The sequence below is a fragment of the Rhynchophorus ferrugineus genome, unplaced genomic scaffold (genome assembly GCF_030347505.1).
Source record: "Rhynchophorus ferrugineus isolate W39M unplaced genomic scaffold, kcgeb_rfMv2 rfM1, whole genome shotgun sequence".
Taxonomy (NCBI): Eukaryota; Metazoa; Arthropoda; class Insecta; order Coleoptera; family Curculionidae; genus Rhynchophorus; species Rhynchophorus ferrugineus.
The window spans coordinates 34816141-34836681 of NW_027472580.1; the positions used below are offsets into that span (position 1 = coordinate 34816141).

Genomic DNA, 20541 nt, shown 5'->3' on the forward strand with positions numbered 1-20541 from the left:
TTAGCAAAAGGTGCCGAAAATCAATACTGTGTAAAAAGGAGCGTAATATGGAGAGTTATCGACCCATATTTATCGTTTGTTATTTTTGGCAAATTATTTTAAATAATATTCCGCGTTGACAGTTTAGTCTGACATAAAGAATTTATATTAAGCAATAACACAATATTTACGTTCAAATATTGACATAAATTAATAAAAGAGATACATACATTTCTGTACTAATAATAACTTTCTATCTGATCAAAACCTGTCTTCCAGAGTCCCCTATATATGCCAGTTTATTTTCTAATAATTTGAAATATATTAATGATTAGACCAAGATAAGATAAGTCCTTACGTAGACACGTAGTAAAAAAATCGTTCAACTATTAATATTAATCCAATGTACATAAAAATATATTTCGTTATCTTAAAGTGTCATAAAAATTAGACGCGCTACATTTTATATTCTTACTCTCGTTAAATTCAAACACATTTGTCTCAAATTAGTCCGGTCGGTGAGTCGTGAGTAACATTTATCAGTGAAATGGTCACAGTTAAAATATTGTTAAAATATGCTGTAGTGGTTCTCGTTTTTACGACTATTTTGATTGTCATGATCGAAAATATTAGCTATTTTCAATTTGATGAATTATTTTGTCATTTCGAGACAATGGAAACCATACCGTCTATGGTTGACATTTCCACCGTACATGTGAGTGCAGTAAGAAGGAACATTTTCTTCCTGGAGACGTCCTGCAATTCAACGCTGTTGGGAAAAATTACGACCGATGCTCGTCAAGCTTGTGCTGTGGAAAGTGGGGCTCGAGCTAATCCCAATTCCGACGTTTATTTATTGTATGCATCACCAGGTCACATCAAAGGTAAATATTTACTAGGATTGTGCATTAACTGTGAGGGATTTACTAGATACTACATAACTTATGCTATATTGCATCAGATAATTCCCGATCTAATTGGTCTCTAAATTCTAAATCATGTTTTAGAAAAACAACTGAAAGAATATGTATTTGGTTTAAATTATACAAGAGGGGATATCACCACTTCTAAAGATGCTTTCTAGCTTTGAATTAAACTTTGTCCAGTGTTTATCTAATGTTTTGTTAAATTTTCCTGTACGATCGTGTACTTTTCGTTTTTCTAGCTTTCTAATTTCTTTCTTACATTTTAAGTTTTCTCTTCGTATTAATATCTTATCTTTGCATAATCATTCATCAATTTAGTGTTCTCTTGGTTTATTTATTATTCCCGCTTTTTTTTGATCTCTCTTAAAATAAATATAGTTAGTGTTATCTTGTTCTATGTGCCGTACCTTGTTCTTTTTTACGTTAAAATACTTTCTAATCATGATAAGTAAGTTTTAATTTTCTACATGTTGTTTTCTTTTATCTTTTATCTTCGTTTTTCTTAATACGCCTATCTCCTTCTTCCCTCTAATTTTCATCCCTCTCGATTAACTATCACTATTAAACATAGCAATTTAGCTTTAGCAATTTTCTGATCTATATCAGGCAAGCTTATATATAACGATGGTTCTGAATTAGATTATTTAACAAGGATTATGTTCTTTGTTTATGGATGTATGTCTCTCCCTATTTATTGTATCATCCAGTCTAATTTTTATATTATCTTCAATTTCATTGCTCTGCTTTCCCGCTATCGTATTATCGATTCTATTTATCTTTCAATATTTCTCAATATTTTCCATAGCAACTCTTAAGGTATGAAACACTTTTTCTAGTACTATTCTCAATATTTTCTTTTAATTTGTTTTTTTCTAATAAAGATCTACATACTTTGCAGTATGGACATAGTGGGATAGGATTAATTTGTAAATAAATTTTTCTTTTGCACTCTTCCACTTTTATTTTAGTTAGTTTCCTTTTGCTTGATTTACTCTATATTATGCACAGAAAGAATACTATTTTTCACTCATTATTCAGTTTATTGCATTCGAAAATCGAATTCACAGTGACCGTATATCATTATAAACGTATCAGTTAGCCACCAGCTACTTCTATAATTTAAAAGTGTCGTTTTTAATTCTGTTGGCAAATAATGCATGGACAATGCGCCTCATTTCATTACCATCTATAAGTATTGGCCCGTTCACAACGATATTGATTTAAAACAAAAAAGGCAAACAACTAAAATGTGTCTCTTGACATAACTAAAAACCGCTTCATATATCTAAAAAACATAGTTAAACTCGGTGAACTAAAGTAAAAAAAATTCCAACCTACAAGTTATCTGCATACATTAAGTTACATCCAACTCATATTTATAAAATTCATTCGGGAGAAACTATTTGAGTGAATTCAAAAATGATTAGCAGTTCTAGAGAATATTTTGCAGGCCTTCCCTAATTTGTTTTATTATCATTTAGATTTTGATCCTTTTTCTTACCATTACTAGGTGTACCGGAAAGTTATTACCGTTTTCTCGGAAAAAAATCTAATTAGTGTTCAAGGAAATGGAAACAATTATTTACTCAAAGTATTGGTAATTTGATTATATACGTCTTGTGTATCTTTCAGAACATGTATGGGTGTCAGTCCATAATATGTCCCATAAAAGTGCTTTTAACACTTCCTTGACCGGTTTTGTTTCATGAGATGGCACGTTATCGTGCTGTAAAATCACTTTACCATGTCCTCGAGCCCATTCTGGATGTTTTTCGATTAATAGTAGCCGGTAGCAATCACTATTACCTTTTTATTAACAGTTTGTTAACATTTTATTAACATTTCGTAATACACCATGCTACTCTGAAAATATTTGGCCTTGGGTTGATCGGACGGCTTCGCCAGGTGATAACCATGATTTTTTGCACCTAGGATTTTCAATTAAATCCACTTTTCATCACCCGTCATTATTCTATTTCCTGACATTCGATTAATATTGCACCCATCTTTTGAATTTTTACCATTGCTCGTAATCGGCTGTTAATTGATTATTGGGCCAAATTTAACACTTCTGCCAATTGTTTTTCAGTTTGGGTTTGGTCTTCGTACAATAACTTCTGCAGTTTTGCATATTCAAATTTTTTCGGCCTATCAGAACTTTGCCTTTGTCTTGTACATCGAAATCACTACTTTTTAATTTTCGATACCTCGCCTCACATTTTTTGATGTTAAAGTCTGCTCGCTGTATGTTTTTACCAGCAAACGATGACTTTCAGCAGCTTTTTACTTTTGTTTATAAGAAAAGTAAAACGTACGGCAAATTCACGTTTTCAGGCATGAAACTTGACATTTTTAAAGAGGTATAAATCTAAGGCGGTGTTTCTTTCGCAAAATGTAACATGTATAACTTTGAAGCTTGATGTCAATATAACAACATATGTGTTAAATAATGGCATTGCATACTTAGCCTAGCAATATGTGTTAAAAAGCGCAAATGACTTTTCGGTATACGTGGTGATGTAAATATTTTCAGAAGCTTAAGCTGGTTTACAGTACAAAATATCCCTAAAAAATGTTCTTAAATTTACAAAATATTCCATCAGAATTTTAGTTCACTCTTCTTACGTGTCTCGTATGAGCGCTTATTAATTTTCCATTTCATTTTCACAGAAGACGGAAGCGAATCTGATCGTCTTCTCCAAGTATTGAAGAGTTATCAAAACGTGCACATATTCCACATCAATGTCCTAAACCTGATCAAGGATAGCCCTGTCGAGAAACTCTGGAAGACTGGAAAGATTGAACAATCACTCTACCCCTTAGTTCATACCAGTGATATTTTCAGGTCGGATATTCTTGTTCTGTTAAGCAATATGTTAACTGTTAACATATTCTGTTAACAATTATTTCAGGCTCTTGGTCTTGTGGAAATATGGTGGTATATACATGGATTTGGACGTGGTGGTCATGAAAAGTCTCGAAATGTTTCCCGAAAATTTTATAGGTGCCCAATCACCGGATATTCTCGCCAATGGGGTGATGAGTTTCGACAAAAATGGTAAAGGTCACGAGTTTGTCGATAAATGCTTGAAAGATCTCGCGGAGAACTTCGATGGCCAAAAGTGGTCGCACAATGGACCACTTTTAGTAACACGAATCTTAAAACAATTGTGTCAGAATGCTTCCATTCACTTTACTATTCTGGCCGGTCAATGTGATGATATTTCTATAGTGCCTCCATCCGTTTTTTATCCGGTACCATGGCAAAAATGGGATTGGTACTTAGACCCAGACATTACAGATATACTTTTACCTTACATCAAGAAAGAAAGTTATTTAGTACATGTTTGGAACAAGTACAGCCGATCGAGAATAATTAATAAAGAGGAAATTAATGTTCCTTATTTTGAGTTAGCCAAAGAATATTGTCCAGGCGTTGTTTCTCAAATCGATAACTATTTTTAACTCAAATTCATTTCCGCTGAGTTAATCGACCAAAAGTTATTTTCGAATTGTTAATTAATTATCAGAATTAAGCAGTACGCTTTATACAAATTTTTTTATTACATATTATATTTTGTATATTTTAGTATTTTTATAATACAAAGCGATTAAAATATGGCTACATAATTTCTGCATATGACAGCGGAGCGTACAGAAAGAACATATTTATGTGGAATTGAAGATTTGGATTATCGAGCAAAATAAGCGAATGTGATGATTTGTAAATTAATTTATAATATTTATACTAACCATAATATACGACGAAATTGTTTTTAATTTTAATGATAAATCAGATAGTTTAAAATTCCCATTAAAATTAAGTAAAGGAATAATGGTGTTATATTTAGCAGTAATCCATATATTAGTCCTATAAGATAATTACATATGTTAAATGCTTAAAATTTTATTTAAGACAGAAATATTTTCATAGCGTTTTAAATGGCAAATCTAGGTAGGTAAATTTACATAACCATTCAGAAAAAAGTCTCTAGATAGTGACATATGATGAGAAATATATTTCAATAAAAATCCCAAATTAAAAAGCTATTGGTAGTCATCGAGAAATCTAGTACACTAACGCCAAAACAGGAACTTATTTAATTCAATTAGAACAATAAAAGAAACTAGGAAAAAAATTGCTAGTTAAATAATATATAAGGTTCTTCACTGTACTATAATTGTTGTAATATTAAAATTGCCTATATTATTTCTAGAACTATTTTCCCATCTTTGTCGGCAATCTAGTTATAGATCTCTTTTGGGAATTTCATCAACATTTCGAAAGTAGCTAAGCCATGCTGCATCGATCTGAATAAATAGAAATCAATAGACCCTCTTTCGAACTTCAAGGGTGGATTCTTGACAACTCTTACAATATGTGGCCGAGCATTGTCATACAAGAAAATGACTTTTTCGCAATAATACGTCGTTAAATTTTATTTAGTTGATATCGATAGACATCTGTAGTAACAGTTTAATTCGGTTCTAGCCACTCTAGACTTTATGATTAATGCTCTTAATCAATTACATATAATAATGAGTTTCTCAATAAGGGCGGGCGAATATTATTATAGTCAGTGATAAACTAAAACCGAAAGCTATATGATTGAGTACACTAAAATGATAAAGCTTCCGAAGAAGCATCCGTTAGACCATAATTTTGGCTTAAACATTTCTAGGTGAATAAATATTGCACGATGCCAATGCATACCAAATTCACCAGATGGCAGTGAGACCACAAAACCTTACTATTTGGTACGGATTTTCGATAAGCGGCATCATTGGTCTGTAATTTTATGCCGTCAAAGGTGAGGCTACAATGATAACTTTTTTTTGAAAGACCGAGTTGAGAAAATGGTTATATCAAGTTATATGAATTTAGCCCCACTACAATTTCTTTGGTACGGCTTTCTAAAATCATAGGTATTTGCCAGTAATTCAAATTCGATCGAGACAATTGGCCCACTTGGATCTGCTTCATCCTGATTATGATCGTTAAAGTAAATTAATAAATTTGTTAATATTTAAGATAACGTTTCTTTCATTTTATTCCAGCCTTAACCTGCCCTGATAAAAAAAACCTATTAGTTGGCATATTTAATCGAACTTGAGCGCACGTACATTTTTGAAACGGAACATTATGTTCCAGAGACAGTGTTTTTCGTATCAAAAATAATCTAAATAAAAAAAATAATAGTAAGTGTTTATATGAAGATATATATCGAAGCCACAATATGTTCCATTACTTGATTTGAATCATCTCGTTCTAAATAAGTTACTTAATGGCCATTCCGGATACAACACACGTACAGTAAACTCGACGCACATCTCTCACCCCTTCCGGCAGAGAACGAGATACTGGAGGTTACCGGGGACCAGTCTAAATCCCCAGATGAACCTTTTAATCGTCGCCAGCTCAACGTGAAGTTATCAAAACGTTTTAAGACGTGCCGAACACCACCCAGATACAAGCGAGCGCATTTCTAACCGATGCCGCTCCCCGTGTCCGGGCGCTATGCTCGCTACTCCCCGCTCTTCGCTTGATTCTGATTAGACTTGCACCACGCCGGAGCGCAATAATGAACGAAACAAAACGACAACTAGCCAACTAGATCGCAATGCAATATGAATCCTAAGCAATTGTTTCGAGGCGGAGAAGGTGGGACTGAATTAATGCACCGGCCTAAAGTGGATCGCACACGGAATAATTTGCCGTATCCAGTTTAATTTATATGAGGATAGAAAAAAAACACATTTATACTGATGTATATACTAGGAGTACCGGAAAGCTATTACCGGTTTTTCTAACAGATGTCGCTATTCTTAAGTATGCAATGTTATGATTTGACAGAAGTGTCATTTTATTTTATTGACATCAAGCTTCAAAGCTATATATATTTTATATTTTGCAAAAGTAACACTGTCATGAAAACCTGCATTTTCGACAGGCATTACATTTAATAATTATTTAATCAAAAGGAAAAAGCCGCCCAAAGTCATCGTTTGCTGGTAGAAATTTGCGATGAGTATGCTCTAACCTTACAAACATGTGAGGTGAATTGAAGTTTCGAATATTCAAAAGTGGTGATTTCGATGTGCAAGACAAAGAACATTCTGGTAGACCGAAAAAGTTTCAAGATGCGAAACAGCAAGAGTTATTGGACAAAGACCCAACCCAAACTCAAAGAACATTCTCGGAAGCGTTATATGGATGAGCGGAGCCACTTTTGCATCGAATAGTGACAATAAACGAAAAAACGATGATAAAACGTGCATTTATTTTGAAAACCCTAATCGCAAATCATAGTTATCATCTGGCAAAACCGGCTGATATATTCCAAGGCCAAATAGTTTTGGGCACAAGACAATGAAAATGTTAATAACAGTCCGAAGACACGGTAAAGTGATTTTACAGCATTATAGCGCGCCGTCTCTTAAAGCAAAACCGATCAAGGAAGCGTTGAAAACACTTCGATGCGACATATTATCACAGCCGCCGTACCCTCCAGACTTTGCCTCCTTCGATTTTTTGCATTAATGAGCCACGCCCTGTATGCTTTTGCTAAAAGGACAGACATTTATTTTGACATGGCATCCATAAATTGCCTAAAAGATAAGCAAAAATTTATAGAATGAAATGGCCAATATTGAAACATGATCAGGAAACTTATGCAAAAACGACTTTCGATTAAACGCCGCACTGATACACCCTTCAATTAATTTTATCATCTCTATCTCATCAGTTGGCAAATAAACACAATCATATATAAAGTTATTTAAAATAATATTTATTTAAAAAAATATATATCTATTAGAATGGACTGAAAATGCTAGGTAATTCAATTAATCCTAAATTATAGAAATATAATTCACTAAAGTTTTTCATTCTTCATAACAACATCATTGCTAACTTTTGATACAGCAGATCATATAGCATTGATTGAAAAACTGTTAGTTGGAGTGAACAACTTCTGGATCATAGGGCTTTTGTGTGTTCTTAGACAATTCCCGATTGGTTTTGTCAGTTTATAATAATTTTAATAATTATAATAATAATTTTATAATTTTATGACAGTTTATAATAGAAGACATTCTTCCGTTTCCACCAATTATACATCTTAATGTTACTGATACACAGCGCATAGAGGACATAAAACAGGTAAATAGAACACGGGTAGAATAAGTAATGTCGGAGATTAGAAAAAAGAAGAAAATGTTTACCTGCTTGTGGATCTATAATAAATAATAATTTTTATAAATTAATATGAATATTTTTAAGGCGTATTAATAACTAAAATTAATATATTTATTCATTCTATAATATTTACAATGAATAGATACAAGACTTTTGTAATTTTATATCTTTTTCTAAAATGTAAAGCCATTACTACGCGTTAGCGTGATAATGGAAAATCTGAGTATTTGCAAACGCGATTTAGTATTTGAAACTGAAACGAAATGGTAAAAATTCGTGGCGGGGGAGATAATTAGAACAATATTGAAGACGCCGTCGCAATTGTTCATAGTTTCGCCATTTCGCCACAACGACCACGGAATTAAAAAGTTACGGGCAACATTTTACCGACTTTTGCGCTGCATAATTCAGGGACGCTAATGCGCTTTCTATTCGCGATAACGTTCCTCTTGCAGTTTCCGCCGGAAGTGATAAATAATGATTTTGCAATTTCGGTTTAACGGGTTTCTTTTCGCTATATCGGCTCGAATAGATTTTCTCCCGAGCACAGAAAAAAGCGGGACTTTAAACAGACACAAAGTAATCTTTATCTAATAAACTGCTTCACGGGTATCAAATAAAATAATCTATACTAACCATAATCTAAATCAAACGTGTCAATTTAGCTATAGTCTATCCAAAGTTGATGTTCCAAAACAATAGTGATAAGAGGTTATAAACCGGCCAACGTAGTCTTAACGCTTTGCTTGTTTTGATAAGTTTCTAATCGGTGCTTCTTTTTTACTCTAATTAAAAATTCCGACGCCAGATAGATCAGTTACTTCAAACAGGAACTAGCTAATGGAGGCCCCCTCTTGCCATAAAATTCATTACAGAGGTAAGCATATTTCCTGTTTAATACTAACCTGCTGCCGTTTTTATTGAAAATATTTTAACGTGTTGCAGCTGCACTGAATATTAGTATGTACACGGTTACTGGAATATCTGAAAAAATGAAAACCATAATCTTGGATTCACTGAAAAGAAAGTGACCTCATAAGAAGTGGGTGACGAATCAAGATCAGCTTGACTATCGGAGATTAAATATATGAAATGTATATAAACAGTGAGTAGGGTTTTCAATAAAAAGATAATTTAATACAATTATTTCAAAGGAAACTGTTAGTTTGAAAGTATCGAAGAGGTCTTCAAGACATAGCTATTAGAATAATCCAATTTTTGAAAGTATATAATAAAATGAAAAATCTTATTATTTCAATTTGTGTATTTAGATGATACATAGATATTTCAGAATAGGATCAATATACCCAACGGTTACTCACGGCTAGATGAAATAAAAATAGTGTTAAGACAACTAAAGTTAATGGAAAAAATAAACATTGGAATAAAAATTGATTTGATTTTATTCGTCATAACATTTATTAACAATTCATTGCAAATATATTGTGCTCCATTCTGGAAACAGGAAAGGTTAAGAGCACCTTTGGTTTGGATGACCTCGATCACACACATTAAAGGAGATATTGAGAAATGATCGAGAATGAATCGTGAACAAACGTTCGATAGATTAAAAATGAACAGCTTAGTTATTCAATTGAGTGAAACCTTCTGAATATGGGATTATGATTCAATGCTGATTACTTCCAAGGCAGGATGATGAGAGTGAAACAACTAAAGGTGTGTATTTAATTAATATGTGATAATTGTAGGAAATCGTATTCTAAGAGTGTGAAAGATTTATGTCCATTGTTCAGAGAACACATCAGTATTTGTTTTGCAGATATAGCTAATGAAGTGGAGAGAATTTAGTGATTAATTGATATTTATTTTATTAATGATATAACATTGATGGATGATGAGTGAAACATAATTTATGGCAAGATGATAATAAAAAAAAATGTAAAGATAAAATGTTGATGGGAAGCGATAAATATTGGAATAATTTATTATGTTTTTGATAACAAAATATAAATTAATAAATATTAATTAATAAAAATATATGTTAATAATTCATTACGTATACATTGTACTTCATTCTGGAAAAAGGAGAGATTTTATTCCTCATGCAGAGTTAGTGTTTGGTCATTTGGTAAATATATACCTATCTGGAAATGTGGAAATAAGTAATGTCTACTATAACACCTACGGTTTGGGTGATCTCAATCAGACACAATGAAGAACAATCGTGAACAAGTTTTAGATATATTGGAATCTAACAGCTTAGTTATTCATATCGACTCCGAGAGTGACTGAAACCAAAAGTGGTTAAACGAAACACTTCGAATGTGAGATTATGATCTAATGCTGACAATTATAGAGTGGATATAGACGTGGAAACAAATAAAGGTAACTATATCATTAACATAGAATAACTATATGCATAGATGTGTACGTAGATATTCAAAATATTCATGAGCATTCGTTTTAAATATACGAAGTGAGAGTTAATACAAACTGTTTTTCAAATATGGCAAATGAATTATGGGGAATGTAGAGATTGAATATATATTTAACAGGTAAGATATATACAGGTAGTAACAGAACAAACTAAGGAGAAATAGAGTTATATTAAAATGATTTGGCAAGAAAACTGAAGAATACAAGCACTGAAGGATACAAGAATTAAACTTAAAACGTAGATATGCCCTCCAATGAAAATAAAATACATTACTTATTCATCTGCGGCATTTTTAAAAATAAAAACAAAAAGCAACATTTTCCGCAAAGGAGGCTTATATAATTTTGTATACCTTATATTATCGATTTTTCCTTTAGATGTTTCCAAATATATTTTTAATGATTTTCGTAATATGTGACTGAGCGTTATCACATTGCATGTATCATATCAGATAAATAAGTTAGTCATATGTATTTTATAAAATACTTGTAAAAATAAACAAATTTATGGAACAAACGCCTTCAATAAATTATAAAGAGTTGGTTCATATATTTCAATATATATCTTTTGATATCAGCAATGTTATGAATAAAAAAAAGTAATCGGAACTGTATAAAATAGTATATCTGTCAGCGTTAGAATACACGCTCACGAATACGAAATAAACAACTCGCACACGTCAAAAATCTGGCTGCGCCTCCCGTGTATGCTTCCCCATTCCCCTCCGGCCAGCCAGTAGTGTCGCCGGTTACCCCTTTGAAAGGCCAGACGACCACTTATCGCTCATGGTCGGCTTTATTAAATTTCCAACTTAATCCCCATCGAAAACGGTTTTGAAAGTTGCGTTTTTAATTATGAAAGTTTAAGTCATCGGGACGAGTTAATTATGTACATTCCAGGAGGGAGAGCTGGATGTTTTTTAATTTAATAATAATTATCCTTAATCCGCAATCCGTCCAACTCTACATTTTGTTTTTTACATCGAGTTTTAATACACGACATCGAGCTATGTCTGAACCAAGGCTATATATAACACAGGGACCGAATACATTTATGGTCTGCAAACAGCTCTTATGAATAAATTGCGATGAAAATGATAAGATATTAGAACATCAGCAATCGCAGGAAATATGTTAATAAAGTATATATAGTAGGTTGATCAATATGAATTTTAAAAATTTCAGATGGTCGGTAGACTCAAAGGACTTCTGAGATCTGGGATGCTTGGGATTACGATAAACCAATGGACCACTTCTGATCAAATAACCCGAAGCATTCCTACTTCATACTTGTTCCACATCTCTAGTAACAGAAAAATTTATCCAATCTTACTGTAGTAGCAAAGAATATACGAAATCACACTAGACCTGAATGAACCTAACCAATCCCCTATATACGTCTGCTTCAGCAAGGAGAAGCTTCAGCTTGTTCTTGCCTTATATGGTTCTACAATGATATATATGGCTCTCACACTCTTTCCTGTCACAATGAAGAATAAGCACGCTTGTTGGAAATTTAACAAAGCCAGAGATCGGTGATGAAGCTATAGAAGATTTTATAACAGATCAGCTCCTTAAAATCTTCGAAAGATGTTATACATCAGATCTTATTGGCTCATACACTGAATTCTAATATCTCCAGACCAACATGGGTTTACCATATGACTCCTCTATTGATCCTCTCATAGAGCTAGAAAACACTATTTTGAAAGGATACTTACCAAAAAATCCATTTTGTCGAACCACTTGTTTTCCATATTCCATACCCTCATGCATATGTCTTTTTCCAATCACCCAAACGACCATTTGTACAGAGTATCGCTCAAAGTATTGCAAATTCTAGCAAATCCTCAAAATCTCCAGCTTTACCGATACCTTACCTCTAGTCACACCATTATATCCATAATTTGACTTCCAAGACACAATACCCAAAATGTAACCATGGTACAATAAAAATATGTTCAAACAGGTCAATTGAAAAGTCCCCGACCTGACACATGGCGATACTAGAATTAAATCCATATGTTTTTAAGTTAGCCCTAAGCCTCAAAAGATGCGAGTATAAATTTGACAGCTATCAGATCAATACTCCGTATAGCACTTTGAGTGAAGCAAAGAATTTCACGTGCTGATAAAATATTGATTTTTGAATGCCTGAGCCGAATGCTTGATGCCGAGTTTCCGGATACTGCCCCAGGAAAATCAACCATCAAGGATTAGTATGCTAAGTTTAGACATTGTGAAATTAGTACCGAAGAGGGTGAACGCATTGGATGCCTAAAAGAGGTTGTTACTGAGGAAAACATTAAAACAATCCACAAAATGATTTTGAATGAACGTAAATTGAAATTGAATTAAATACCAGACACTCTAAAGATATCATCTGTACGTGTACATCATATTATTCACGAAGATTTGGGTATGAGAAAGCTTAGTGCAAAGTGGGTACCGCGCAAGCTCATGTTTGACCAAAAACAACGACGAGTTGATGATTCGGAGCAGTGTTTGAAGATGATCAATCGTAATAAACCCGAGTTTTTGTGTCGATATGTGAGAATATATGAAACATGGCTCCATCATTTCACTCCGAAGTCCAATCGACAGTAACCCGATCACGATAAACCGCTCCAAAGTGTGGAAAAACTCAACAGTCGGCTGGCAAGTTTATGGCGTCTGTATTTTGGGATGCGCGTGAAATAATTTTCATTAGCTACCTTGAAATAGGGGGTACCATCAACAGTGACTATTACATAACGTTATTGATCCGCTTGAAAGACGAGATCGACGAAAAACGGCCACATTTAAAGAAAAAGAAAGTGCTGCTTCACCAAGACAATGCAGCGTGTTAAAAATCCATGAATTGGGCTTCGAATTGCGCTCTCATCCACCGTATTCTCCAGATCTGGCCCCCAGCGACTATTTCCTGTTCTCATATCTGAAATAAATGCTCGCTGTGAAGAAATTTTCGTCCTACAATGGTATCGAAAAGTTTGAGGGTCGCTATAATCAGTGTATCACACTTAAAGGGAATTATGTTGAATTAAGAAAAACTAATTTTGCCAAAAAAATGTGTTTTAATATGATAGGCCGGGGACTTTTCAATTGGCATGTTATCTTCTTACTGAAACTTCTGAATGTTATGAAGACAAACATTTAGACAAATCCAATGTTTCTATATAGAGGAATCACAAGTTACGAAGGTAGTACCTTGTTACCCAACTTTCTTTCCAGATTTGTAGATATTGAAACATACAAGTCTAAACACCAGTTATCATTTTGTTATCTGAAGTCATCACTTCGTCATTCACCTCATCCTACTGGTTTTTTAACTGAAAATATGGACTTTATATCAATATTAATATAATTGAATGATATATTTAACTAGTGAGTGAAAGCTGTAACTTTTTATTTTTCAAGCGATTTATGAATAAAATTAAAAAAAGCATTTAATTTTTATGGCCTGTTAATATTTAGCTCTAATTTTTATACTTTTTTGCTTAATATTATCATAATAGCTTTTCTTTATCGACATTACTACGCTAATACTTCTTGAGGTTTGCCGATTGTGCTGACAAATCAAGATATTTAATGTTTTTCTGGAACTCTTTGAACCAATTTTATTTTGGCTAAGTATATGGGCGCACTATCATCTTGGAATATGGTAGTGTTTGGTAGAAGTATACTAATAATAATGGCAACTTTATTACTGAGGATCGAGATATATTCATTCGGAGTAATACGGTCAATGATGTGAATAAGAGGGTCAGGTAAATACAACAGTAGTGTCGCCCATTTCATAACAGAAACTCCATTCATAAACCCGACTATTTGAACTATTTCAACTACATTTTTCCAGTCATCAAGTGTACAGGTTTTGTAATCATTTCACCACTTCTTTCAAAGCATAGCGTTGGCCAGCTCTTCCATAAATGTTAGCATTGTAGTGATCCTAACGTACTGTTCTTGCCAAATAAATTGTGCAAAAAAATATCACCCAAGTGAGTGTTGAGTTCTACTGTCACTTTTGCCGCGGTAGTTTTATGTCATCTGGGCACAATTCTTTTTAATATTGGTCAATCTATGTCAGTTAACTTTGGTTTCCTCACAACTTGTTTTAATCGTTGCAAAACAAAAATACACTGATATATAACCTATAAGAATTGACGTGTAAACAGCAATATATATAACACTCGCATTATTTATACATATTTGTAAAAGCAGTGTTGCCAATACACAACAAGTTGAAGATATTGCATGGTGTTGCGAGATGTACTATATGTCATACAATTACATATATTCCCTGTACGTGTCTTTTTTCTAAAAAAAAGATGTCGAAAAGTACTCAATTGTAATGTATCTCCGTATTTTTAAAACACGCTTACGTGAAAGGTTTGAATAATCCTAGACAGACTTGTTAACACTCTAACGCTTTCTAGCGATTTTGATGACAGTTTCCCAAAATTTAAGTCCTTGAAGTATTCTGCTAATTTATTGAAACTTTTTGACACTGCTTTGAATGAAGAATGGTATAAATATTTAGAGCTATCAGATAAATAGCGAGAACCTAACGAAAAGTCGCCGTATTACTAATTCTGCAAGACCCTGAACAACCACGATTCGTTATAGAGAATTCTTAAGTGATAAACTACCAATTGAGATACCCTTAATTTCGATTTCAAAAAGGAAGCTCTCAATGCTCATTCACCATTCTTACTGCATAACGAAGACGGGGTACGAAACCGGTGGACTGAACATCAAAACGGTAGTGGGTGCGCGGCACCGGAAATAAGCCGCAGATGGTCGGAGATGGAAGCGCCAAGAGCCGGCAAAACGGCCGCGCTCTAACACACAAAATGCATTTCCACCGCGGTCATGGAGCAGCTCCGCTCGTGTATCAGCATGTATATAAATATTCCGACCGTCTACTAATGGGAAATAGTAATTTTCGATATTCGTTCATTGAATTATTCATGGGGATACGTCGAAATGTTCGGCCCTAATATTTGCCTAATTCGCTCCAACAATATGGCGAAACATATGGAACGTTCAAACCACAACTCCCCAAAACCATTGACCGATATAAAACCGATAAAACCATACCACATAACATAAATAAAACTTATCACATGCGTAATTTATTTGTATATTATTCTGATTTTCCCAAGTAATTTTTTATTTGTTTTATTTTAGAGTCTTCTTTTTACTAACTAGGACTTATCTGGACTGAATCTTTTAATTTAAGTATACATTAAAAATCATCTTGGTCCGGATATTCGGCTACTTTCGTAACTATTCGTATATTCGTCGGCGCAATCTACTCGCCGCAAGCTTAATGCTAAAACTCGATGTTGCCAAATTTACAGCTAGGCTATTTGTTTTATGGATGTATTTTATTTGGGAAAAATAATATATTTAACAAGACTTTCTGACATTAACTTTTATATTTTGTCTTGAAACAAAAAATAATAACAGATTAAAAACGTAATAATAGATTTTTTTTATATTTGGTACAATATATAGTTCTTGTTTTATATTTGGCAATACTGCAGGCTTCTGCAAGCTAAGCGTATTTCATAAAAATTGTCGATAAAAGGTATTGCTATGATTTAATGCAGCAAGCACATAGTGAAATCTTTCTTTCTCTTGCTACTAAGTATGTCATATTGCAAACTTTTAATTAACATATTAATTTACTTTCACTGCAAAAGTTAAGTCATTTAATTAATTTATCCTATTTGTAAACAGAAAGCTGAAAATAGATAAAAGCATAAAATATATAAAATAAAAGAATAGCTGAAACTAAAACTACCTTTGGCTTTCCATATAATATATATATATATATATTATATATATATATATATATATATATATATATATATATATATATATATATATATACGAATTTGGCATAGAATTGAATCAAATTTACAAAATTAAAATAGGAAAGCACCTGGTTCTAATGTCCTCATATGTATGTTCATATTAGAAGTGTTATAAAAGTTTTTTAACTATATTCAGAAATCGATAGTTTATCCATTACTGCCTATTCTTTATAATCAAAACAGCAACAATACAAGAACAAATAAACTATAAACAACAAAAGTATTAACATTATAAAATGACATTACATATTATATGATATACGTTTACCTTTTCTCTTATGCCTTATGTCTTGATTATTGTCTACTCTGTCTTTCTCCATAAATATATCCCTTTTATTTTTTTCCTGTCTCTGCCCAGACTTCTATTACATCTTACTTGCTATTACATCTATATAAGATTTTCTGCAGGGCCTACCAGTTGTTATAAATGCATCATAAACATCATCTGTAAAACATCCTATTGACATTTGTAATTTTTCCCATATTTTTATACCCATATTATATATGCACTCCTGTTTTGTCTAATTGACATTTCTTTATTATTTCGTCCATCAATATGGTAAACAGGTTTGCGCTTAAACTTCCACCTTGTCAGCGTCTTTGAAATGACGGCATTGGTATTTAGCGTAGGGAACTATTGAACGGAAAACTGAAAACAGTTGAAACGGTCGACTAGTAAAAAACCAGCGACTGAAAATAGTAATTACTATTTTCATCAGCTGATAGTAAGTAGTAATAGTACGTAAGTAGTAGTAGTAATAGTAAATAGTAATTACTATTTTCAGACATATGCACGAATGTAAATGGTTCGACTAATTTTTTCAATTCGTGATGTAAGACGAAGATTTACGAATCCTTTCCTGTATAAATTGTGAGAGAGGAAAGGACGGGGATAATAGCTTGGAGCAGTTAATTTTATATGTAGTTATATTTTCCAACGGTAGTGTAAACGAGATGGAGATGTATAAATTCCTTCACGAACTAACTTTAAAAAAGAAAACATTAATAAATAATACATAACATGCAATTTATAATTTAATTTTAATCGAAGTAGAATTACTTTTGTATCTGAATGTTCTCTGGATCTGTAAAAAGGAATGGATTTTTTCTGTGGCATGAAATAATACCCAACAAATGTTTTATTGTATATTAATGTGTTAATTGGTATTTTTAGATAATATACTATAATAAATATAAAGAATACAATAGAAACTAAAGATGTACAATAACCATAAATGCTATATAAAAATTAAGCATATACCTAATCATAGATTATAATCATAATCATTAACAAAGATTCGCCAAAGGAAGCAAATGAAGAGGAGAGTTCAGCAGGATTTCGCGCGAGAACTTGGATAATAACGTGACGAGGTCTGACGAATACTTTTGAAACTTATGTTTTATGAACATAATATTAGGGCTTTTTTGGCACTGCAGAAAATCCCTTCGCTCTCTATAGTCAGTTCTGGACTTGTCATATAAATAACAATTACAAGTTTTAAAACAGCTATGTTGTTATTTTTGTAAAATAAGCGGATGTTTAATCCCGTTAAAAGTGACTGAACAAGCTACATTAGCTATAATACTGGATGGAATAATAGAATGTGACAAAATTGAGAACATATTAACGTTTTGTCTAGACTAAGTCAGTAAGTGTGGTATGATTAGAAGTTGAAAATATTTCCAGCAAAAGACCATATTATCATACCACAGTTTATTGTGTTTTACTCAAAATTTCTGTTACTTACAGGTAATTTAAAATTATAAGAAAAAGGTGACTTGTAATAAAACTCACCCACTAGAGCTTTATTTTGTATTAAGCTTTATCCAATACGATAAATAACAAATGCATGTAGCTCTGACACGAAATATAGAAATATATTATAGGATATATTGTTTTATTGAAAGAGTTTCTTGTTATAAATAATAATAATAATACAGATACAGATAATTCTAAATAAGGACTGATGTGTCCTAAATGTATAATCTTTGGATTATTATAAATTATTAGTATTAGTATAATAAAAAGTTTACAAGTATTTTCAAATAATTGTATATTTAATGCATTATCTATCGAAAATGCATCAAAAGGGCGGAGAAATTAAAATGAGATATTCTACCATGTATATACTACAAATCTAATATAACGCAATAAATAAGGTAATATTTTAGATCAATTAAAAAAATAACGTATCAGGTATCAGGCAAAATACTTCAAGATCAAACTTCAAGGGCAGAAATTCTACGTTATTATGAAATTTAACATAAATCACTTCATCAAAAGTGATACCAGATATATCGGTAACTATTTTTCATAAAGAAAGAAGAAGCAAATATACTTCCATATTTTCTATTTCTATTTATCTGTTTTGATCATATGTTAACAATAAATAACCCAATTTTGTATCTTCCTTAAGTACATTTATACTGCTTATGGATTGCTGGTATACCATCTGTGCTCTAGTTAATGTGCCTTTCCAAATTTACTGATAATATGGTAATAGTAATTTTTTTATTATTATTTCATTATTTACATTGTTACTAGTCGTTTCTGAATAACCTACAATTTGTCTTTATGATAACTTAAATCTAGTTATACAACTAGGAGGATCCATCGGCCCTATCTCAGTCTCTGGTGAAATTTCTGCTCTATTTTTTATTATATACACCTCACTACACAACACTACACATGATCAGATGGTTCAATTCTTTTGAGTCTGTGTCCTGCTCTGGTGGTATCCAAAAGCTACAATACTTATATATTCTCATGAGAATGGAGTCTTTCCTCATGCCTCCTTGCAATTCTCTTGATTGCTTGACTGACTGTGGGTATCTGAAGATCTCGATATAGGTAATCAGCCCTATAGTATTTGGGTGCGCCAAAAATACCTCTCAGGAAATTCTTCTGAAAAATTTGTAATTTATTTATGTTACTCTTTGCGGAACACTCCCATAATTGAACTCCGTATGTCCACCATTTCAGTTTTTTTCAGTATTTGCTTATATAATAGCAATTTATTACGTACTGATAATTGTAATTTTCCTCCAATTAGCCAATACATTTTCCTATATTTCGATTCCAATTCTTTTCTTTTCTTCTTTATATGTCCCTTCCAGCGAAGTTTTATATCAAGATTCATTCCGAAATATTTAGCGTTAATCGTGAATTCATGTACTCGTACTTATATTACAGTGTCTCTTGGATGGCTCATAAATGTAACTGCTAATTATAATTCTTTTATTTCAATGTTTAGGTGGTTGTGATACTAGATTGTGAATATCTTGACTTCGATGCAATCACAACACCCGTACTGTTTAATATATATGAATTTTATAAATACTTCTTACAATTAACTATATACAACTAAATGAACCAAAAAAGATTTAACTAGGATTTTATATCATCAACTTCTAAAATCTTGCGTACAATATCTTATCTACTCGTTTTCATTAGATAGTTGTTCAAATCTACTACTTGATGGACATAGTTTTCCAGTATAATATATCTTGTTGTCTTATGGCCCTATGGCTCCACGATGAACTATTAAAAGTAATTATTCCAATTCTTTTTTAACTGAAGAATTGAAGATTAGAATTTCCATGTTATGTACAAATCTAGCAGAACGCAGAGATTAAATATAATTTATATTTTAACGTCGTATATATATATATATATATAGCGAGAATATTTATCCAATTAATCATTATTAATCCATTCTTGCACTTCCTCAGCATTTCGAAATTAGACTTCGATCTGAACATGATAATCAAATGTCTGATAAGTACGTTAGGCAGAACCCTTTCCTTTCAAACTTTTACAACTTTTGCATCGTGTGACCGAGGGTTACCCTGTGGCTGGTCTTTTTTACAAGAGTACGTCCTTCAATTTGTTTAATTGACGTGGGTAAATATCATAAGAGTTAAATTGCTTAATAGTTGTTTACGTTGTCACGTCATCTTTTCACCAATAGGTACCACTAATTCACTTTGACGAATGTCGTCATTTCGCTATTTTGAAAAAATATGGTGTAGATATAAAGGGACAGACATAAAGTGTATATATAAAATAATAAATTCAAATAAAATTAGTAACCCAAACATAGGGAACTAAACGTATAAATACTGTATGTATAATTTAAAAGTGAATACAAGTACAACC

The 20541-nt window shown here is 32.3% G+C and overlaps 2 protein-coding genes across 2 annotated transcripts in view; one reads left to right on the forward strand and one right to left on the reverse strand.

The window, feature by feature from the left end:
• Nucleotides 1–20541, reverse strand: part of Sema2a (Semaphorin 2a) — a 1190156-nt gene that overhangs the window by 710531 nt on the left and 459084 nt on the right. The window lies entirely within an intron of this gene.
• LOC143196370 (lactosylceramide 4-alpha-galactosyltransferase) lies at nt 418–4496 on the forward strand. Its single transcript, XM_076404037.1, has 3 exons — nt 418–863; nt 3576–3750; nt 3818–4496. Exons 1-3 carry the CDS (start codon nt 527–529, stop codon nt 4368–4370), a joined length of 1065 nt encoding a protein of 354 aa, XP_076260152.1. The 5' UTR covers nt 418–526; the 3' UTR covers nt 4371–4496.

Excerpts from the sequence above, each read along its gene's own strand:
- LOC143196370 (XM_076404037.1), top strand. The coding sequence starts at position 527 with ATGGTCACAGTTAAAATATTGTTAAAATATGCTGTAGTGGTTCTCGTT. Across the intron at positions 864-3,575 it reads ATCACCAGGTCACATCAAAG|AAGACGGAAGCGAATCTGAT; the intron begins GTAAATATTTAC and ends TCATTTTCACAG. Across the intron at positions 3,751-3,817 it reads CATACCAGTGATATTTTCAG|GCTCTTGGTCTTGTGGAAAT; the intron begins GTCGGATATTCT and ends CAATTATTTCAG.